The following is a 24,484-nucleotide window of genomic DNA, read 5'->3' as shown; positions in this document are numbered from 1 at the left end:
CCACCCTGATTTCTCGGATGTTATCATCAGATGTAGAAAGAGAACAGCAAAGAATAAGGACAGGTGGAAATGTTGCCATGCCTACATCCAATTTTAAGCCTCTGAGTGCCAAAGTCCATTGTTGTCATCTTTATGAAACATAATCTGTCAATTTTTTTTTTCAAATTTACGTGAAATTTTGATAAAAACCTGTAGCCAATGAAATATGATGTCCATTTGGTCCAAGATTGTCAAAAAAATGACAGAAAAATTCACAAAAATTTGTAAAATGTTGCAGTAAAGTTTTGGTGGGGAAAGCTGTTGCACTCAAAGAATTAAACAGATTAACTGATTTACATTATTTTCTTTTGCATTCAAATACTTACATCATACACAATATAGTTGTATGGATTTACCAGTGCAGCAGTAAAACCAATGTTAGCCCACTGGTCAGTTGTAACATTGGTAGGTACAAACTCATGTTTGTCAATATGCACTGAGGTAAACAATATTGTACAGTGAATATTTAAATATGATCATCTTTTGATCAAATTATCTCTTTTCATCAAATCAAATTTTGCGCATCATAGATACTCTAAAATTATCAGTAACTTTGTCTTCCCTGATGTCTTATATCATATCTGAACTACCAGTACAATATTAACTCATCCATTACACATTAGGGGACGACTGCATTAACTTGCATGGTACCTGAAACCCGAGTCCTTGCCTGAGCAACTCGGGTGACAAACAGAAGACTTTTAATCCCCAAGGTGTGAATGTTCCATTGTTATGTTTATCTAATCCAGCTGGTGCCATTGTAGTGCCATTGTAGGAAAGGCAGGTCTGTGAAATTGATCCTCTGATAACTAAGTAGGGAAGTAGGGTATTCCTAAGTTAATGGAGCTTTCCTGTAATGACACATTATCTGTGAATTGCTGCTTGTGCATTTGAAATGCATATTGATTGTTAAAACTCACACTTTTTCTGAGTGTGTCTCTTGATTGGTCGAGATTTGCATGTGCCTTAGGCTTTCCCAATGGGGGTTCCACAACTCTCCCTCCCTCTGCCAAGCCCTAATTACACCCTCCCCCCCTCCCCCTCCGTCAAATGAACATGATAGAAATGTCAGATTTATGGGTTTTTTCACCAAAGCATTCATCCACCCAAGCTTTACTACTTCTTTTTAAACACAGGCACACTCAATAATTTATTCTTGTACAAACTGAAATATTTATACTTCATATCAAAATACAGGTTTAACCCTTTCACCCCAGTTCCCTGTGTACAGGTCCAACTTTACCATAGAAAACAATGGATTTTGGACAAACCATGGTGGTGAAAGGGTTAAAGAGACAGCAGCTGTAACATTTGATATTCTGGTCGTTAGTTTTGTCCCTGAATGTACAGTTGTTTGTTTACTCTTAAGTATGATGTAATGTAAAGTATCAATATTGCAAGCAAAACCTATTTCGCACTATTTGAGATGTTATAGTTGGCAAATGAATTGTGGTACGTCCCAACTTAAGTTAATATGTCAACAATACCATTGAACTTGACACATACAGGTTTTATGGACAAGTTGTATTATTGCTTGGCATCTCAAAGTGATTTTGAGGATAGAGCAACAGACAGTAGTTTGTAAACAAGACAAAAAATACAAGTATCAAGAGTTACAGCATATTGGAGCTTTATTGACAAAAAACCAAGAAATTTTTCAAAATAAATAAATAAATTGTAATGAATTTAAATACTACTGATCAATACCGATTAAATTTTTTTGTCTCTTCATGTAGGCTACTTGACCCTTTCACGGCTATGGTTTGAACCATTCCCATTGTTTTCTGTGGTTTAGTTGGACCTCTAGAGAGGGAAATGGGAGTGAAAGGGTTAAAGGGAGGAAAGGAGGTCTCGTCTGCGGCTGCGCAACTTTCCTGTTGATAAACCTGTCTCTTCCCAGAATCAGGCAATGAATGTTAAGCAAACGTGAAGTTAATTCAGCATTTTATGCGCGTTCATAGTTCACCAGTTTAGTAGCTTTCAAAATAAGCTTTGAATGTGTTTGATGTTTGACACCGTCCAACCAACTCAGTGAGTTTTGTTACACATGACATCATAGAATGTTGCCCTGGCATTTTTTTCCTTGGAAGCAATATACGGTAATTACCCTGCATAGCAAGCACATCTCAATATATATCTGATACATCTGAAATGTCCTTCACATATATGACGCTGCTTTAGCTGTGTTAACCAGTTTCGGTACAGCTGTTGTTTTCTAATTGTGGATATGTACAAGGCATGTTTGGATATGTTGTGCGCAACAGCAGACCCATCCATATGCGCAGCCGCAGGCGAGATGACCCCCTCCCGGAAATGCACAACCAATACAGATTCAACTATTGTTCAACATTACTGCTGCTCTACTTATTGTAACTTTTTTAGTTTCATATCTATGCAAAGTTTTGTACTTTCTCTTTCAGGTTACTTATGATGTGTACTATTTTTATACCTTGAAAGTTACTCATTCAGAAGTGAGACATTTTATACTTTCAATGTAAAGCAATCTGTGATTTATTTTGTAAATATATGATAGCTTCAGTCTTTCTATTGCCAACGCACATTCTTAATCTGTGAACGAATATTAGTCAAATGTGTCTATGTCACCTTGGCATGACCTTTGACCTTTTTGCATAATTGAGCAATCAAATCATATGTATTAGCGAAACTGAATACTTTTTACTTTTCATACAGGGTGCTCAACTCCTTCCTACCAACTCAGTGATTTTTTGCCACAAATGATATCATAAAATGTTGCTCTAACATGCAATTACCCTGATAATCAAGCACATCTCTGAGTATATCTGGTACATCAGAAATGTCCGTCTCAAGGAAGGCAAATTCAACCAGAGTACTCAGGGTAGCCTTTACCAGTAAGTTTCATTGTGATCAGTAGAACTCAGTATGGTACCCAGTATGGTTACTACTCTTCACAGAATGTACTGCTGGTCAGTTTAAAATCTTTGTTTTAAATGAATAATTTTCCTCTTTACCTCATCATTAAGTTACTTAATCGTCTGTACTTTTACTTTTTCTGTCATGTTTATTTTATTTTGTAAAATTTGATTTCAAACTGAAAAACTTCACATTACATTCCTGGCATCTGACTTATAACCGGAAACACTGCTGTAAAATTATGTCATCTTGTTTTTTTTACTTTTTGTCGGTTAGCGACAGCATCTTCTGTAAATATCATCATGTAATTTTTGTCCTCTGCATTTTGAAAATTTGAATTTTCAAACTGTGATAAAAATCTCATTTGATTCCGCTGTTTCACAGATGAAAAGTCAGAGTGATTGCTGGCCCCGGCTCCCAGCCTTTATGGATAGTCCACCATGTACTGATGGCGAGATGTTGTTAAGTGCTGATCACCTTTCATACTTGTTGTAGACTGGAAGATCCATCGCTCGAGGTTGCTCTGTACATTCTCCCCTCTTAGGAGAGAAGCGTAGGAAACATCGTTGAGCGACGGAACTTTCAGTCTACTTTCATACTGTACTTTGTGAGTGTATACTACCGGCAATGACATGGCAATTGGCTTTATAATTCCTATCAAACCTAACAAAAAGTACATGAGAAAGCTATGTCGGATGATGCTGGGTCTCTGAGAATTTTGTTTTTTATTTGATCATGTATTCTGGTATTCACTGCCACTTGTAATACTGTCAGACAATGAGAACACTGATCCCAATTTCAACCAAGAAAAAACTTGTTTTGTCCTCAGTGACTTAACTCCCTAGGACAACGTTTTTTAGTAAAACTGTCCAGTGTATGCCCAGTGTTCTGTAGTTTAAAAGTAACATTGCTAAATACAAAATTGAATCCTGTTATCTTAGTTTGTTTCAACTGAGTAGCACTAGTACACTAACAGAAATCCTTTGAGTTTTAACCACAAAAAATTTAGAATATAAATTGATGCGTAAGAGACTCCTACAAGATCAAATTGTGATCTCTTTGATTTGTAATGATGGCTTGATCTACTCAAAACCAACCATTGTTAACAAAGTTTTACAACATTAAAAACACTGTATGTTAGATGACTGTACTGTCATCCTTTAATAATAATGTATTCTGGGCATAGACTGAAAATATTCCTGAAATATTCTGAAATAATCCGGGAGAATTCTGGATGCTGTCAGCAAATTTTTTACTGTGCAAACCTTGATGAAAATTTTCCAGTGCAATATTGAAATTTTTTGACTCCTCCAGTGTTTATGTCAAGAGTTTTGCTTCCCTGCTAAATGTTATCATCCATGGTCATGCTTCCCGCAGTTAAGCCACCCAGAATTCCCTCTGCTTATTCAATGCAATGACATTACATGGACGATAGCTTACAATGTTATCAGACATGTGAAACAATTTACCCATATTGCTAACCCTTATCATAAACACTGTAATTTGCTGTATTCAAGCATACAATTTTTAGCTCGTGTTTTGTATGTCTATAAATATCAAAAAGAGCTTATATGGTGAGTCGGTGACGTCTGTATGTCTGTATGTATGTGCATATGTATGTTTACATTAACAGTACTATATTAAAAATGAAACTTTATGAGATACTGTAAGTCCATTTGTAATATATTAATACTGATTCTGGGCTCATTTTTCAGGTACTTTGATTTTAGATATTCAGAATACAGTGACAATGAAGAAAATATAGGCACAGTTGTGCTTAATTTTCCTACATATGCTTGAGTTTTCTCAAAATTTCTTTTGTTATGCAAAACAATTCTGCTTAGCTTTAAGGTAGTATGCACCTCGGAAACGTTTGCTCAAACTTTTTCAACGTCTCATTCAAAATCAAGAATAATAATTTTGGGGTCACAAGAGAAACAAATTACCCATTCTCAATTCATTTAATCTCTAATCTTTTACCGGCAAGATTTACTGATATTTGAAATTCAAAATGGCCGCCATTGCTGTGGTAGCTCTATGAGGAAAAATAGAATTTTCCATTTTCGAAAAACTCAGACGGTGAAAAGTTTTTTTAAAAAGGGCCCCCACAAGTGGTAGATCAGAAAAGAATTGTAAAAGTTTGAGAGTCCGAATATGTGTCCTCGGGGCGCATTCTACCTTAAAAGGTATACTTGCTAAAAAAATATGTAAAGAAATAAACTAAATTTTCGGATTTGTGAGTGAAACACATCAGTAGTAGAATATTGTAAAGTTTTCCAATTTGACCAGCATTGCCCATTTATATGATAACAGGGCTATTTGGCAAGATGATTCAGACCAATTCTCAACACAATGTAAGCTGTACCAGACCACATGTAACTATGAACTACAAATCACTGATTTGTGAATTCATTTGTAGACGGATCATCATACACTCACTTGTCATAATGTGGCAATTATGCATGACTTGAATTATGATTTCTTTGAACATACAAGCACAAATGAAATTTTAAACAATGACAAAAACATACTATTTCGATTGAAATTGACCAAAATATTGCAATTTCAAGCAATGGGCATGAATACTACCATAATTCTACCTACATGTAATAGCATAGCTCGGTCAGCAGTTTTTAATCAGGATATTTGATTTTGATCATGTTCATGTTTGTACCAAACACACATATTTCTATCTCTCTTGCTCTCAGAGTCTCTCTGCTGCATTAGTTCAATCTTTCTAATTCCCTCAAAAATCGGAATATCTCAAAAAGTGAAAACTTAGCCTGGATACCATGCTCCGCTTTTGGCCAAAAAAAGCAGAGAATAGGGTACACTAGGCTTGTAAAAAACAAGTAGGGCTGGAATTCATAAATACCTGTAGTGAAGGTAATTCCATTTCATTTCTTTAGTATCCATAGTTTACAAGGCTATTAGCTGCTATTTTCGATTATTTACTTTACTCCTCGAAGCATGTCCAGATAAATAATATTCAGCCTGCAACTCGGCTTGCATTGCATCTTATGGTCCAAAATTCAAATGTAAACAATATCAGTGCATTTTGCACTCAAACATGCAGTGTTGACAAGCTGAATATTGTGTGTTTCAAGATACTTTGAAGAGAAGAAAAAAATTGCAAATGAAATATTGAAAAAACGTGAAAAATTATCACTAAAAGTTCAGCAATACTCTTCAGCTTCATTGATTGGTACGTGGTCGATGAACTTAGGTGAAAAACTTTTAATGAACGAGTTAAGGGTTCCTGAAATACTAAGACTTCTGGGAATCTCATTTGCGCATGTTCAACACAGGGCGCCGCCATTTTGTAAGCACAGAGACAACGTGTGTTGATCTTCGGTAGCTGTCCTCAAGAAACCCTCATCAAAGTTGCTAGAAATGGCGTCCAGGGTGAAAGAAGTTCCCGATGATTCCCAGTTTCAAGTGGAATTGACCAGTGCGGGTAGCAAACTCGTTGTCGTCGATTTCACTGCGTCGTGGTAAGTACCTCGCAACTTGCAGTTCGCAGCACCGGGCAAATTGCCTCGTCACCGCGAGTGATGATTCATCAAAAATAGGCTCGCCAGTTTTTAGCAACGGCGACATGATCGGGGTTTTGATAGTATTGTGGATCACTTGATAGCGTGTCGGGGCCGGCGGGGCTTGTAATTCGGTGTTACTGAAGTGTAAAGAAGACTGTTGGCAGCGACTAGATGCTACTTTATTATGAACGTCTATAGTAGCCCTGCGTACGATGCTGTGTGTTCCGCTACAGCTCACCACAGCCCTGCAAAGACCCGTACGTAGAGTTGGTGACTTCAAATCCATTTTTGGACTTGACGTAAAAAGCCAAATTACTGCCGAAATTCAGCGTTCTTGGGCCCAAGTCGTATCCCTGCCTACCTCAGCTACTCGATCGCTTCCAAAAATGCCAGTCTTTTATTCTTTTTTCGTAAATAACCGTCGATGTCGGCAACTCTCTTGCTGGCCCTGCGTACGATGCTTTGTGTTAGCCAACACACAGCATCGTACGCAGGGCTAGAACGTCTACAACAAATGAAATACACTGCCATTACTGGCTGACGACTAGCTGGATCTGTAGAATTTGCAACTCTGTCAGCGCAATGGAGTAAATCACAGACAGACTCTAAGAGTGTTCACTGTACAGTGACGTATAAACAGACATTTTCTTGGTATCCCATGTAGGACATTCAATGCAAGCGCTACTTCACTGAAGTGTGATGTAACTGTGCGGTCGGAATTCATTGTTGTGGTGTGCTGATTGTGTGCTGTAGTTCTTGAATTCAGATTATACTTTGATCTGATCAGGTCTTCGCAAATGTTACGAAATAAACAGCCCAGTACTTCACAGTCCTGCAAACTAGGTGCAAGAAGTAGCTGACTGCTTAAAAAACGTTCCCGAAATAAGTTTAACTGATAAATGTATGTCTTAGACTAACTTAGAGGATTGAATATATCATTTGATTGGCTTTAAAGGCGCCCTTCTCAATTCCAGGTCCTCGCATTAGCGAATGCGTCAACAGCCCATTAACAGTTTGTCATTCTTTTGTTTTCCATTGAATATTTTATTAAGTGAATAATATTTTTATTAGGTAAATCTGATCATTGAGTGGGGGCTTTAAGTTCTGATCACTTTGACCCCGCCAGCCCTGGTCACTTTGACCCCTTCACCATGTCACCTTGACCCCTCATACCTTTAATAATAATACACTTATATTATTATCTCTAAAGCTCGTCATCAGATTTATTCGATGTTCATTCCATAGCACTTTGAAGGGTCCTCGTAGAAGCTAGTAATGCCGAGAACACTCCATGTTTGTACCAAAGAACTCTGTGGCCAGGCAGGTGTATAGGTGTACACAACAAATCTCCGCGTATGTGTAGGTGCTTGGCCGTGGTGCCTGCATTTACGTATCAAACAGCCAAACCATCGTTTTGAAGCAAACAGATTCTGTCACAGAAACATGATCAATGCTTGCAGGCAAAGTTGTATTACATATTCAGTAAAATGTTATCTTATAACATGAAAAGTACGACGAGGTTGAAGTGACCGGGGTCGAGGTGACCACAACAAGTGTGAATTGCTGGAGTCGAAACAGACCGAGGTTGAGGTGACCTGCTCTCATTTGATTTTAGACAAGGGCATGTCTCCATATCTCCACTCATAACAATTGCATTTTAAACAACAAGATAATTACGTACATGGTTGGCATAACATACCATACTTGAAAATGTACATGTGGACCTGTTGACGTATAAAGTATGTTTAAGGTAACATTTGGAAATAAACTTTCACAGCCATGATCTGATACATGAAGATGGTTAAAACTGCAATGTTTCAGGCCATGGGAACATTTTTCAAACCCACTGGCTGTGTGGGGCAAGTGAATGTTTAATTTCGCTGGCTCAGAAGAGACATTCAGTTGACCTAAATTTCAAGTAACTGTACCAGTATGTTTTCCCTTGCAATTAAATATCAATGAAGTATACAGCAAGAGTTATGTGTGTATTAAAGAGAAAAAAGAGTAGATTTAAACACATACATGTACTTCTGTATTTCAGAATGAATGACTTCTATCACATGTTAAATATAGCAAAATGTGTGATCAAGAATATTTTGTTTTCCTGCAGATTTGGCCATCTAAAACACTTCTTTGAATTTTGGATCTTTTCAGTAACCATATCCATAAAATTAACAATTGATAACATCAATGCGATATCTCACCATGTGTTGGCATCCCATAGGTTTGCCCAAGCCCCTTCCAACCATGATGTATATGTACATGTAGTTCAATGTGGACGATTTGGGGAATATAACATTGGTGTTTGGCGATTGGAATTTTTGAGCCCTATCTCAAGGTTGCAGCCAGGGTGTGCCCTCGCGACAATATCCCCAAAACCCATTGTCCTGCATTCTCATGTACATTGCAGGTCACCTTGGGCGCATCCATGAGTTCACTGTGTTGGGTGTAGCCTGCAAGTTAGATCTGCTACTGATGATGACCATTGTTTTGCACAATCAGTTTGAGGCGTATATTTACATACTTTCAGAGCTGTGATTAGTGGTATTTAAAACGATGCACTTCATATTATAACTTGCTTGTAGTCCAACCGAGCTCTGATTGGCGGAATGATATTATAACTTGCTTGTTATCTGACTGAGCTCTGATTGGCAGCAGATAAAGTATACTGCCACAATAACACGGAATTGGCTGAAAATCAACCATAGCGACACGGTCTCGTAAGCTGGAATTTTGTTTTATGAAACTCATTTATCACAAAATAGTACAAAGTTTGATTGACAACTGATGCATGTTGTCCCCAAAATGTGCAAAATGTCCCGAAAAATAAATGTTAGTGGGACACAGTGTCCCCTCATTTGAAATTCCTGGCTGCAACACTGCCATCTTATACCCATTCATGACAACATATACCTTGGATAAGGATAGTTCAGTTCCAAAGTAAGGAGACACACGCTTGTCTGGGTGTCTATCAATGAATTTTACACTTCCTATGTAAAATATTAAAGCCCTGTTCAATTCTATGTTCTGTGATGTGATACTTGGCAGGAATGTAGGGCTAGCCAATCCATCAAAGCCCTTTCAATACCTTTTAAAAAAATTACAAATTGGAGTAGGACTGGCTCAGATTGATTTACATATATAGAAATTCCAATATTGAGTCAAAGACTGGAAACATGTTTTACATGGGCAAGCGTTTCCTTGCAATTTTAGGGGCAAATTTGTTCTTGTAATTTCAGGGCAGACATGCCCTAGTAATTTGGGGGTGGGCAAGTTCTTGTAATTTGAAGGCAGACGTTTCCTTGTAATTTTAAGGTAGCCTTGTCCTGGTAATTTGAGGGCAAACTCATTCTTGTAATTTCAGGTCAGAAGTTTCCTTGTAATGTGAGGGTAGTATCTGTCCTGGTAAGGACAAACTGGTACATGTATTTGTAATTTGAGAGTAGACTACTTGGAATTTGAGGGCAGATGTGCCCTTGTAATTTGGCAACATTCTGTTCCTTGTAAAGCAGACATATCCTTGTTATTTGTAGGCAGACTTGCTCTTTTAATTTGAAGGCACAGATGTGCCCTTTTAGTTTGACGGTAGACTTGTCCTGGTAATTCTTCTCAGCTTTTTGCCAAAACGTTGAGGAAAAAATATAGCCACTGAAATGTGATGTTCATTTGGTCCAAAATTATGAAAAAAATACAGAAAAATTCATAAAAATTGGTAAAATTTTGCGCTAAAATCTTGGCGGGAGAAAATTCCAGTGCTCAAAGAGTTAAGGGCAGTCTACTGTAGTTCTTGCAACTTTAGTTGCAGATATGTCCTTGTAATTTGAGGGCAGTCTTGTCCTCTCGGCGTCTAGCAATGAGTTTCATGTGTAATAGTTTACTAAGTCTTTTTTCTGTATGTTATTTTGTAGGTGTGGACCATGTCAGCGGATTGCTCCATTTTTCAAAGAATTCAGTAACAAATACACAAGTGCCGTCTTTCTCAAAGTGGATGTCGACCAGTGTGTTGTAAGGAAATTTCCATAATTTATTTTCTGTTCACTCCACCAAGTGGAACTGAAATACACGTGACATTGGTCATTACAGTATGATAGACGTACATGTATGCAAATACCTCATGGATAACATTTTCACACATCATTGATGATGTATCATGAAAATATGTTGGTTTGGTGATTTCATCAGTGGTGACATTGCATTCTCTCCTGATACCAAACACATCAATACAGAGTATAGGTCTCATGACAGTGAGTTCAATCAGACTGGATGATAATACAGGGAGAGTCATTCAAAAGCAGATTATCTGTAGGTACATGTAATTCTTATCTTAAGCTTTGCAGTTTCATTTATTCTTGTTCAATATACTGTTTGGGAATTACATACAGGTATAAGTGTTGTTTTCCTGGAAAATCCATAATCCAGTCAATTAGTCAGTTGTGAGATGACAGTAAAAGCACTTACACCATTACCTTGGAAATTGCCGTCTTTGAGCCTTCATGATGGTAGATTTGACAGTGTACCTTTAACCTGACCACCCCATCCCCTGTAAACAGGTCCAAATTACCAATAATTACAATAAGTTTGGGTCAAACCATGGCAGTGAAAGGGTTAACCAAGCTTGATGTGTTACTATGAGATTGTTCCATCACAGAAATGTACTTTCAAGTTTAGGAGTAGACCACAGTCTGTGACATTGTCAGTAACCAGCAATACACAGCATTATTTCTTTTTGTTGTAGAAATGTCACAAAAAGGACAGAAAATAAATGTTAAAATAAGTCAAAGATTTCTAATAATCTGTATCCTGCATCATGTCACCATAGTAATCAGTAAACTGAGTATAGAATGATGATGCATATAGTTAGTCACTGTTATTTTTTATGTCATTTGGGAAATTACAAACATTAATATTGTCCATGAAATCTAGTGTAAAAAGCATTAATCATTAACTGGAACTCAAATCTGCACTTTTTGCTGAAAGATGAAATGTGATAAAATAACCCTTTTACCTGCCACCTGCTATCACTTCCCCATCTGCAAAGTCAGTAAAAAGTGGTATTGAGCCAAAACCATATGTATTTTCACCCACTTGGTTTGATATGTTATATACAGCTCAGCTTTAGTCTATAAAAATCATGTTTACAGTATCTCTGTATTCAGGGACATTCAAATCTTCAAGTCTTTGTTAACCCTTTAAACCCGGCTCGGACAGAAATGTCCGATGACGTCATAGAGTACCAGGGGGTCAGGGTGCAAAGGGTTAAAATGCACCATATGGGACATGTTTTGCTTTACTAGTTTTAACCAACTTGACCTGATTGATGGTGAAATATGAACTTGGCAGTTAGGGCTGACTTGCAGCAATTCTGAAGCTGTTATCCATTGGTTGGCAGAATTGTACCGTTAGAATTGAACAATACAAATATACTCCCTAGGTTGCTGTGAGTAGTGACAATCATCCAATCAGATGTAACCTTGCAAACACTGCTGCGAGTCAGCCAGGCAGATAAAGGGTTAACTCAGTAAAAACGTTGAATAACAACAGATTCTATTGTTCTTCCGTCCAACCAGTGAGTTTCAATCTCAATGACAGTATCTCAGACATCACTAGAGTAAAACAAAATCCCTGTGAAAATTTGTGATTTGACAGTATTGTGAAAACACTCGACGTTCTCAGTGTAGATAGAACAATAACCAAATGCATTCGCTTTTTCCTGTTGACAGCAAACTGCACAATCTCACAATGTACGAGCATGCCAACCTTTATGTTCTTTCGGAACAAGGCATTACTGGATGAGCTAGAGGAGCTGATCCACAGAGGTTAGAAGAAAAGATCAAACAGTGGATTGGCAATGACACAGAGACTGAATCCACACACAGTGGGGTTCCAGGACATGTATGTATCTTCTCAACTCTTCCTCCTTTGCTATTCTTAGGCCCAAAAATTATTTGTGATGTTCCAATAACCCAACCTGCCTGTTTTTTACCTGCCAACCCTAGACTTTTTTAGAGCTACATGAACGTGGAAGTTAAAAAAAAAAAAATCTGCAAAACCACATATTCATTACCTCGTATTTGAGTTTTGCTTGAACGAGAATGTTTTTATTCCTTTGTATGCTATCATAGGTTTTTCTGGAAATTTTGTGGCCAGTGTTTGATCGCCGTGAACCCCTGAAAAATTGAGTAATTGAAAAAATGAAAATATTTTTGAAAAAAATCCATGCCTACCTATCCTATTTTTGAAACTATGTTATCGGAACAGCACAATTTATTTTAATTTGGCCTTATCATCGTCACTTTTACAAAAGCTAACTTAATCAAAGCAAGCAGGGTTTTCCCTCAGTGGTATTTTAAGGGATGGGCCATGTCTCGGCTTTAAGAGCACTTTAGTCATACCGGTATGTCAAGAACTCTACAGAAGATACTACAGTAAAACCTGTCTAAACTGAACAGATCAGGGACTGTGAAAATTGTTCTGTTTGGAGAGCTGTTTGGTTTATAGAGGTTCTTTTAACATAGACTTCTATTGGAATGGTACTTGGAAAAGAGTTCAGTTTAGACAGGTTTCACTGTATTTGCATAAAAAAGAATATGCAAATTATGCATTGTTATGTAGATTGGATAATCCTCTGAATTTCCAGATTGTGGAGAACACTGTCAAGTAATTCTTTCATCCTACTGTCACTTCTAACAATATCACTACTTTGCAACATGGATAAATTTGACTTATTTCGGTTGTTACTTTTGTACCAAAAATGTTGAGATTCACTCGAAGATTCAACATAGAATCATTAAAAAATTGCTGCTAGTCAGTGGTACATTGTACATGTACTGTATGTCTGTGTAAAAATGTGATTTATTTCTCTAGTGCCAAACTTTACGTATTTCTCCTTATTTATCTGTAATTTGGTAAAATATGATTGAAAGTTTCATTGAAGAAAGTTTGAGCAAAAGTATAAGCCTTTTTCTCTTTGGAGGTGCATACTGTCTTTGTAAACACAGCTAAGCATGTAACAAGGCATTGGTGGTAAAAACCATTCATATTTCAGTACCACATTTGCATCAAATGTAATAGCCCGGGAGTTATCTGGAAAATATGACCTTACAGTTGTGTATTCTATCCCGATGCAAGAACTAGTTTGGCAGTTTTCATTATACATGTATAACAAATATTGTTTGCCAGTCGTCAGTGATTTGCTTTTGTCACAATAATATCATGAACGGAAATATTGTTGTGAAAATTGATTGCTGGAATCAGAATTACTAACTAATTTAAAAATTGAGTTCCCTGACTATAGAAGGTAGTAAAAACAGAATTGTGAGATTATGTTTACTTTTCAGCTTGTTATAATTCACCAATCAATAAAGGCAGTGAGTGTTTGTATCAAAACCTTAATTGTGACACTATCTTTTTATTTTCAGATTGATTTGAATTCACTAATCAGCAGTCAAGGCTGTGAGTGTTTGAATCAAAGCGATGATTGTGATTTCATCACAGTCTTTAAGAAGGACGGTCCATTTCTAGAATCAGATTGTGATGAACAGGTTAGTGTTACAATTGCAACTTTGTTTGGAAATTTGCATTTGTTTACGACACCAGAAAATCACTTCAGTTTACTTATTTCCATGGAAACTGAATGTGTGTGAACTGTGAGTATCTTTTGATGGATTGTGGGGGTACTATACAGGCCATTAAAGTACAGTTAAACATTCAAACATGGAATTCTCAATATTCAATCCTATGCCAAGCAACTTACATAGCCAATGGTGTTTCTTCGGGCTGAGACACTGCCTCAAACAGGCTGTTAATCATCTAATTGACCGCGCCATTGCATGGCTAGAAATGGCCAATAGTTAGCCAATCATGCAACTCATTCCCATTGCAGTGTACACTTCAAAATGGCAACACCCTCAAATGACCTCAAATGTATCACTGGTTGTTTTTTCCACCAATAATTTGTCAAACAAAGAAAGTGGCAAACTTGATTTGATATTTAAACTAAAGAAGACTGATGTCAATATAACAAACATAAAACCGGTAAATTGAGCATGTGCTATCAAGCCTTTTGGTTTTACATTATCGAACCTGTGTAAACAGTGATGCTTACAATTTGTGGATTGTGTCTTCGGCTTTGTTGTGAATGAAAGAGTGGATAACAATCATTGCCACTGTAAACTGCAAGCTAACAGTAAGAAAAGCAAGGGAATTAAATTACTGGCACTAATCAGTCTGAACTGTTAGGTGTCTGGCAAAATAACTCAATGGGACCTTCTTTATACAGTTACATGTAAATCTAATTTGAACTAGCAACATGTACGTGTATGTTCAGGGCTTGAAATTAGCGGTGGTCTTGCGTCAAATGACCACCATTTTTCCACGCTTGACCCCAAATTCTGTAACTGGTGGTCATTTGACCACCATGGAAAAAAATTAGTATTTCAGCGGTTGCCGGTTTGTCTGATGGCATGGTGAGGGCACCGTTTCATCAATACAACATTGCAATTGGCCTTGAAGAAATTGATACACATAACGTTCATAGGTGCCAATAAACTAAATTTCATTTTGCAACATTTATGCAAATATTTCTTGCAACAGAAAAAAATTCAAAATCCTTCTACTTATCATTACAAAACATTAGACAACGCAGCGATCACTTTGGAACTCTTGCAAGTATAAAAATACGATCGCAAGATAGACAACATGAACGAATTGTGCCACCTGTTTGCATGTTATTTGGGTTCCAATAAAGCACGAGTCAGTAGTGAGAAGTTGTTGGCAAAATCAGTTTTTTTTTTTATCCAACATCGGTAGTATTTTTTTATCCACTGTACAGACATGTATTTTTTGGGTACAGCCATGTTCAGTCTCCCACCATAACATTGTCCTCTCTTTTCATGAATACAAAAAGCCTGATAATATGATTCAGTTCAAAAAAAATATTGACTACCAGTTTCCGTAAAATGACTACCAAATTTAAAATGTGGTGGTCAAAATGACTACCAGGATAAAATGTTAATTTTGAGCCCTGACATTATCTTGAGCATTCACTCATGGGTTGGTTAGGGAGACTATGCTATGTTGACCATACCACAATGGCAACAAGTGGAATGTTACAGAATATCTCTGGTATGCCCATGGCATAAAGTTCAAGAAGCGAGTTTTCAGTGACATATCACTCCATATTCAGACCTTTATTCTAAACCTGATATATCATATCAAATGAAACTTGTGGAAGATGTCTATTGTTTGATTTACCAGCTCATGACAAACTTGAGCAAAAAGAACACATAATCTTAATTTATTCTGATGATTTGTTAGACATATCTTAGAAAGAGCAATGTTACAACACTGAGTATTTTCAAAGGAAGGATTGTAATCATAGACAAACATAAAACAAACTAAGAGTCTCTCCACAAACTGCAAATTCATACTGTTATTCAGATTTCACAGTATTGGTAACATTTCAGTTTCCTACATATGTGACTGATTATCCTGGATTGTGATGTAAATTCAAATGAAGTCTTACGGCTCCCTCTTCAGCTTCCTTCACATATATCAGGTTTTGAAATGGCCAGTTTAGATCTAGTCAGCTTAGTCTCATCGTCAACAATCTAACAATTTCTCTGTTTCTTTTCAGTTAATTTTACACATAGCATTTACACAGCCAGTCAAACTCCACTCCATCAAGATCCACGGCAACGCTGATGAGATGGAGAAAGCTCCAAAGACTGTCAAAATATTTAGCAACCTTCCAAATGCCTTAGATTTTGACAAAGCAGAAAGTTATGAACCAGTACAAACGCTACGGTGAGTATTAATATCAGTTTCATTAGCTGTCTCTGTTTGTCAAGCACAAGTTTTTATTCTCCTCCCAGATTCATGTTTAAATACTGAATGTTCAACTTGTCCATACAACCTACATGTGTAATATTTAGAGTGGTCACTTTTGATGTATGCTCCATGTTTGCATTCTGTTTTATGAAGCAAAGGGTTCTTGTACTCCTCCCAGATTCATGTTGAAATATTGAATACTCAACATGTCCCTACTACCTAAATATTTGTGTAATGTTCACTTTTATTTTTGACCGGAGAATTCAAGTTTGGATTCAGAGTCATTTCTCAATATCAAATTATTGCACACATTTGTTTTTGTTTCAAGGTGAATTCTGTTTGTTTTGACGTATTTGTGAAAAAGTAAGACGACCTTTTTTAGCTCACATTTGGTTTACCAATGTGAGGTTATGGGCTGAATCAGTTCATTTGCATCTGATTTGCATGTCTGTATATTTGTGGGTATGTGCGGATGTATGTCCGTCACACACAAAGGCTCCCATACCGCCAAAGCTACCATCTCAGTATTTGGTGTACAGGTAGATGCAGGGGTTGAGATGTGAATTTGTTCAAATGAACACATCAGTGTCAAAAATGTGCAAATGAGGTAAGAAAAAGTGAAATCCTGCAAATGTACAGGAGGCATGCCATTGAGAAACAGGCAAACTCCACTGATCTTGACTCATTTCCTGTCATTGTTTATGAACTGTTACATATTAACTGACCAGCTGCAACCATAGACAGTAGATGGGGAAGACCATTTATACTAAACTAAGAGGGGCTTGTTTCTGATATGCATGTTGCTAAAGTTGACCTCCAGTACCTAAAGTTAGACCTTAATTACTTTTTAGCTCCGCTGTCAGTGACGCGGAGCTTATCAAATAGGTTGATTATCCGTCGTCGTCCGTCGTCGTCCGGCGTCTGTCGTCGTCCGTCAACAATTGCCTTCTCCTCTGAAACCACAAGTCGAATTGCTTTGAAATTTATATGCAGTTCACTTGGGGTGACCTCACTTCAGTTTGTTCAAATCATGGTGAAATTTGCATATTTGTATTTTGGGGGCATTTTTTGGTGTTTTTGGTAAAAAAATCTTCTCTGAAACCGCTCGTCCAATTGCTTTGAAATTTGATATGCAGTTTGCTTAGGGTGACTTAAATCAGATTTGTTAAAATGGTGGTGAAATTTGCATATTTGTATTTTTAAGGCAATTTTTGTCATTTTTGGTAAAAAAATCTTTAAAAATCTTCTTCTTCAAAACTACTGGTCAGATAGCTTTTATATTTGGTACATATGTCCCTAGGGATGATCTATTTCAGATTTGTTCAAATTGTGCAGAAATATGCAAATTTGCATTTTTAAGGCAATGTTTGCCATTTTTGGTCAAAAAATGTATTTCTCAAAAAGTACTGGTCTGATAGTTTTGAAATTTGGTATACAGGTTTCTATAGATGAACTAAGTAATATATTGAATTTCTGATGATATCTGTAATTTTGTATTTTTGGGGCAATTTTTGCCATTTTTGGTCAAAAATGTGTATTTCCAAAACTACTCATCTGATAGCTTTGAAATTCGGTATACAGGTTCCTACAGATGAACTAAATGATATTTATGGAAACAATGATGAAATCTGCAATTTTGTAATTTTGGGGCAATTTTTGCCATTTTTGGTCAAAAAATGTGTTCCTCAAAAAGTATTGGTCTGATAGCTTTGAAATTTGGTATACAGGTTTCTACAGATAAGCTTAGTAATATATTGAATTTCTGATGAAATCTGTAATTTTGTATTTTTTGGGCAATTTTTGCCATTTTTGGTCAAAAAATGTGTATTTCCAAAACTACTTATCTGATAGCTTTGAAATTTGGTATACAGGTTTCCATAGATGAACTAAATGATATTTATTGAAATAATGATGACATCTGCAATTTTGAATTTTATTGCAATTTTTCTCATTTTTGGTCAAAAAATGCGTTTCTCAAAAGTACTGGTCTAACAGCTTTGAAATTTGGTATACAGGTTTCTATATATGAACTAAGTGTGATATTTGAAATTATGATGAAATCTGCAATTTTTATCTTTGGGGGCAATTGTTGCCATTTTTGGTCAGAATATTTTATTCTCAAAAAACTACTCATCAGATAGCTTTGGTTGACATGTATTTAGGGATGATCGAATGTGATATATTCAAAGTATGATGAAATCTTCAATTTGTATTTTTGCAGCTTATTTAGCCACTTTTTTCTGGCCACTGCATTGAGTTATCAAAGATTTCCACCTTCTTCATCAACATGTGTCAAAAATAGTTATTCTGTACATAAACACAGCGGAGCTATATCGGCCGCTAGGTCGCTTGTGTCATTCTTGTTTTTCTGGTTTAAATATTTCTTGTCGTTTTTCTGGTTGTACTGTGCAGAAATCATTGTCATAACATCAACGTAGAATTTTCCTCCACTGAACAGATAGAAACAACATTTATTGTTGATCATTGGTAACCCATACTGGTATATACCAATTCTGATCAAATTTGAGCGACACCGTATAATTGCGGTATTTTTTTTTTTTCATGACTAAAATACGTGAGTTACAAGTGTTGATTATGTAGGGGAAAGTATTTCAAGAATTAAACCATGCAGTTGTATGAAGGAAAAGTATTAGAGATTACCATTACAGTTTGACATTCAAACTCATAATATAATGTAAAGTCTGTATTATGCATTTCTACTGAACTGGGCTTGAGGTTCACCACCTGTAACAGTGAATAGAGAGACCTTGAATCACAGAAACTGAGTGAGTTTACTCACACATGTGAAATTACAATAATTTGACTTCTTTCTAAAATCGTATGTCTGAGAAATCTTCAAGAAAGCCATACATATATTCTACAAACAAAGTATATTCCTTGGTTGTGAAAGTTGCGTAGACTACATCTAGAAAGTTAGGTTCTGTGTAGTTAGATGGATAGGGTAAGGTATTCCATGTGTAGTGAAATGACGAGGGGATTGTGTAATCTGTGTTTAGGCCGTGAGTTTAAGCTGTTTCTTGACAGATGTTGAATAACACTCTTTTAGGTTATTGTTCATGTACAAAGAAACAGAGTAGAATGGGCCTTGGATGAATAATGGCAGGGCTATGAAAATTACAGGATAAAAAATGTAACTTTAAACTTTTGAATCCATATTTCTATTCCAGATTAACAAAAGATGACGTTACAGAAGACACTATTGTTGGTTTGAAATTTGTCAAATTTCAAAATGTACAGAATGTTACAGTAAGTGTCATTTTTTTTGTAACAATCATAGAAACACTGGATGTACAGTTGTCTTTTAGTGTGAAAAAAACGAAAGAATCATTTAATCTTGGGAATAGAGGGCGGTATGTAATGCAGGCTTTTCTGATTTAGCAGAAAGTCCCAGCCAGGCTGAAGATTCAGAGATGCAGTGTTATTGTAAAGACAAGGAACTTGTTAGGTGTTAAGCATGAGGTCAAATTGGAGATAGTCTTGTGTTACGATTCACCAGTTTTGTCATAAGTACAGTAAACTAAACAAATTTTCCACGGATCACACCATGTACTGTCATTCTTCTTATATTCAAATGTTGTTTTTTATCACAAAAACTTGACCTTGTTATTACATCTCTAACACAATTCTGTAATTGCTAGGCATTTGCTGACAATGTTGCCTTGCATGTCTCTCACCGCTTTCCACAATAATGCATTGTATGTGTAATAATTTGCCGAGAGTCAAGCATTCTTTGGCTTCAAAAGGTCTAAAATAGGCTCAAATTTAGTAATTTATTGACAAGATCTAGTTTTGCCAGTACATAGCCTACCCTAACTTTTTTGTTTGTAAATCTATTGTGGTGGGTTGCCATTAGCTATGTATATTAAAAGGCCAGTAGCTGTTACTTTTGATGATTTTTAGCTTTTTGTTTGTTTCAGTGTCAAATGCACTTTCTTGTTCTACTCCCAGAAGTACCGGTATAATGAAACAGCAACTATTTAACTTGTCAACACAATGTCTGTACCTGTAAAATGCACTGTTATTGTTTACTTCTAAATTCTACTCCGGACCAGAATTCCTTTGTCAACAATAACAATGCTGTCTACACATGTACAGACTGAGTTGACAAGCTGAATACTGTGCATCTCTCAAAATTCTTTGGCAAGCAGAACAAGAAAGTGTTGTTGACATTAAAAACAGAATTTGTGAAAAAAATATTTAAAGTTACACCTACTGTACTGGCCCTTAGATACATATTTTTCAGGACATGTGACCAATATTTTTGCACTGTTTAAACCATTGGCAAATATTACTTTAATTTTCCAACTCTTCTACTAAACTATATCCTATTTTATCTGTCTGCCTTAGAAACTGTTTTATCAGTTCATTAGGTATCTTTCATTGAGAATGAAATTGTGAGCATCTGTTCATGATTGTTGCATTAAAATGCCACTGTATATTGTATTTGATGTTGTAGATTTTCATCAAAGACAATCAAGATGGTGAAGAAACAACCATTGTTGAATACATCAGTTTTATTGGTAGTCCAGTTGCAGCTACAAATATGGATGAATTTAAAAGGGTAAGTCTGGTTACTGCAGTGCTATGTTCATATCAAAGTACATGCTGAGGTGAACATTCAAAAGCAGAATGACATCTCAAAAGTGTGAAAATGAATCTTCGAAGGTATTATGTGCCTTGAAAGTGAAAGACCAAAACTTTTGCTCAAACTTTCCTCAATAAAACTTTCATTCGTCTACCAAATCAATAAAAATCTGGGCTCTCCGTGTAAGTTTGGTACTAGAGAAACAAACCATCTAACATTTATTGATATTTGAATTCAAAATGGCTGCCATTCCTGGGTTGACTCTGCAGGGAAAATGAGATTTTCGAAAAGCTCAAACAGTGAAAATTTTTTTCTAACTCCAAGATTCATAAAAGTTTGAGAGTGAGTATGTGAGGCGCATTCTACCAGTGGTTAGAAATAATGTAAAAGGAGTTGTATGAGTCAATTTCCTTCTCTTGCCAAGAGTTACAGTTTACCATTGCCAAACTGACTTGTGTGAGTAACACCAAACTCCCATGTACCAATTTACACAGAACTTATGAGAGATAGCTTGATGTGTAAGTTGATTGAAATTTGGCTCACTTGCTTTCGAAGGCAGTCTGGTATTTGTGCCCTGTATTGCGCTAGGACAAAAAATATTCGTATTTTATGTGTATCTGTATGTGTTCTCCTCTGCAAATCTTAATCAGATTCACTGTACCTTTCTTTGATACTTGATAACTCTGTGTTTATGAACATCAGAGACCTACTGCTACTGTTTATGTAAAGATGAGAAATGCCCTTAAAAAAGCCAAATGGTTGATGCTTGGTATGATAAATGTAAAGATACTCTCCCACTCTTTATGCTTGGAATTTTACTTTGTTGAAGTAACTGTTCCACATTGAAATACATATTTACCGTTTTTTTTTTCACGGAAACCAATTGTACTCAAAGTTTGGATATATTGATTGTTTTTGTGTCTGTATTCTTTACAGTGTCTTTCTATTTTGATTATATTACAGGTTGCTGGTAAGAAAGGAGAAAGCCATTGATGTGAAGAGCCATTAATGTGAAAGTTTTAGCATGAGCAAACGAATACATCAGTGTATGGCAGGATAACTTTAACCTGACTTGACATCATGATCCCAACAAATAGACTTCATTGCTGCCTTGACAACATTTCTGCATCAATTCACAAAAGAACTTTCACCTAAAATGATTCAAAAATTAACTTTATACAGTTTCAGTTTGTTGTGTTGCAACCTTTATTCCAATGTGCTCCTGAATATATGGAGAGATCGTTGCAACTTTCCACACAAGCGTTTATCATGTTGTACAACTGTATGTATGAGGCAATTCAAGGTTCAAGACAATGATCATGTTACCATAGCAACCAGTCAGAATGTAAAGTAAAACAGTGCTCAGTTGCCCATTCAGTGTTACAGTTCTTGTACTATCCCAGCTGTACTGCTATTGGTCAATTACGGTGTTCAGTGGACCAATCAGGTCCTCAATGGTTGGTAAACTTCACTGTGCAAGCAATGAATCATTTATTCCCGTGTAACATTTATCAGTTAGAATGGTTGACTTTCCACTTGCTAGAGAGAAACAGTTTACATTTGCCAGATGAAATTTTTTATCCAATGTATGCCAAACTTCAGATGAATTTTCTTCATACACAATGTAACACTGTTAATTAGCACAATAACAATTTTCTCCTTTTATTCAATTTAGTTCATTTAGTCCGAAATAAATACAGTTTTACAAAATGCTTGAATAGAATCTTATTTTTTAGCGTGTGTGAATTTATCATTTCAGTAACTTTGTATGAACCAAAAGATTGAGATGAATATGACAAAAATTGCCCTTCATACCTTGTTTGGAAATTTCATTGCTATCATCACTGACCCCATTGTAACTTTTGTGATGGATTGCTTCGAAGATTGAAAGACATTTAGTACTAGTAATCTCTAGACTGTTGACAGTCTCATGTGCCTTTCTATTCCTAGTATCTCGCACACATGGTGGGGGGAGTTCACAAACATAGTGCCAAAGGCAGGAGCTGGAAATGCTGCAGGCATGACCATGAGTGCTGAATGAACGAGGGACTATTCTGAGTATTGCGCCCTCAAACGACAACAGTACGGAAATACCTATTGAAACCTAATGCAGAGGAATTGATTGGCATGTTAATTAGGTCGTAGGTCACCCGGTCATGGCATGGCAAGCTGGAAACAATATACCAACGCAACATGGCAATGCCAAGGAAGCTTGACCACAGGGAAGCCTTGGAGGAACTCTGATATTCATGCTGCAAAGAATTTCAGAGAAAAGTTATTGACAAGATGTCAATATATATATATATATATATATATATATTATTGACAAGATGTCCATATAAATATAATTCTATATATATATATATATATATATATATATATATATATATATATAGTTTGCCTACAGGGAGTGCAAATCCAACATAGGGTTTCCATCTCTGCAAAACCACAAAGGACCTTGTAAAGTATTGTGCCACTGAGCTACCCCTGAACTGTACCATTATATTTTTGGTGGTCAAGGTCTGTGAGGGATTGCTGTCTATACCCTGGACTGTGCTGACACAATAAAAAGCCATGCCAAAATGGAATAAATTAAATATTATGTCTGTTTCTAATTTAGAATAAAGCCAGTGAATATAAGTGACGGCAAGCAACTTGAAAATGTCATTACAATTCACAGAGAGATACCTAAACAACGTGTGAAAAAAAATAAGATGTACTGAGCTAAATAGAGCCAACAGGCCAACCAAAACAACAGACCTGCGTGATCTTGAGATGTGTTTGCCTGAAAGAATCTGAGAGGACGTTCAAATAAAATGAGGCAGGAAATGTTCAAGTTTTTACTGAATTACATGTATAAATTACTCGGTACAGAGCACATCTTATCGCTGCTACCCAAGCATCTGTTCTCAAACTCAAGACAAGTTGACATACTGTATGACCTCACTTGCACTTATGAACCCTATGAGAATTTCTTCATCTGCGTCCGCCCTTTCTTGAGGTCATGTCATGAATAATTAATAGCAAGGCAATCAATGGAACTCAGAACAGTCCCTCTTGCCTTCAGCACTTTCGGTTATGCCTACAGCATTCCCAACCCCTGTATGTGGAAGAGACTACTAATAATATAGAAATATCAGAAGACGCACTGATCATTAATGTTTATTTATTGTCAAAGGCAAGAGGAAAGCCAAAAAATAATGGGTGAGGCTTGCCACAAATGCTCCATTTTATTTTGTGGTTGATTATGATCTTTGTACAAATCACAATTTTTCGTTTTAACCGTAAATAAATAAACGTTAATGGTCAGCGCAGAGTCTGTTATTTCATTTGTATTATGAACGAACCCCGAAAAACTGTCAAAAATTTACGAAAACTTCCGGAGCAAATGACAATCGGCCCCAGAACCTGTTAGTGAGTAGTGCACGTGCTGCAAAAATTTCGCAAACCCGGAAATTTTTTGAAAAAAAGCGTCTAAACTTGGCCCACAAATGCTCCTTTTTATTTTGTGGTTGATTATGATCTTTGTACAAATCACAATTTTTCGTTTTAACCCTAAAGTTACTATGTTTACGATGTTATT

At 36.3% G+C, this 24,484-nt stretch overlaps 2 protein-coding genes across 2 annotated transcripts in view; both read left to right on the top strand.

Moving 5' to 3' along the window:
- LOC139127628 (uncharacterized) overlaps window positions 1-1,696 on the top strand; it is a 63,911-nt gene extending 62,215 nt beyond the window's left edge. Inside the window, exon 5 of the transcript XR_011551065.1 lies at window positions 1,370-1,696. The gene's annotated coding sequence lies outside the window, so the exon portion shown is untranslated. The remainder of the gene's footprint in view (window positions 1-1,369) is intronic.
- A 4,538-nt stretch (window positions 1,697-6,234) lies between these two features.
- Window positions 6,235-22,611, top strand: LOC139127687 (thioredoxin-like protein 1). The gene is given in 10 exon segments (XM_070693589.1): window positions 6,235-6,425; window positions 10,376-10,472; window positions 12,188-12,206; window positions 12,209-12,259; window positions 12,262-12,359; window positions 13,886-14,008; window positions 16,102-16,271; window positions 19,484-19,562; window positions 20,773-20,877; window positions 21,865-22,611. Coding segments are annotated over 10 exon segments (873 nt in total). The 5' UTR covers window positions 6,235-6,324; the 3' UTR covers window positions 21,895-22,611.
- The last annotated feature ends 1,873 nt before the right edge of the window (window positions 22,612-24,484 follow it).

Source organism: Ptychodera flava, unplaced genomic scaffold, assembly GCF_041260155.1.
Source record: "Ptychodera flava strain L36383 unplaced genomic scaffold, AS_Pfla_20210202 Scaffold_34__1_contigs__length_2629520_pilon, whole genome shotgun sequence".
Classification (NCBI taxonomy): domain Eukaryota; kingdom Metazoa; phylum Hemichordata; class Enteropneusta; family Ptychoderidae; genus Ptychodera; species Ptychodera flava.
The sequence above is the reverse complement of the archived record's forward strand: the minus strand, read 5'-3'. Positions and strand labels throughout refer to the sequence as shown.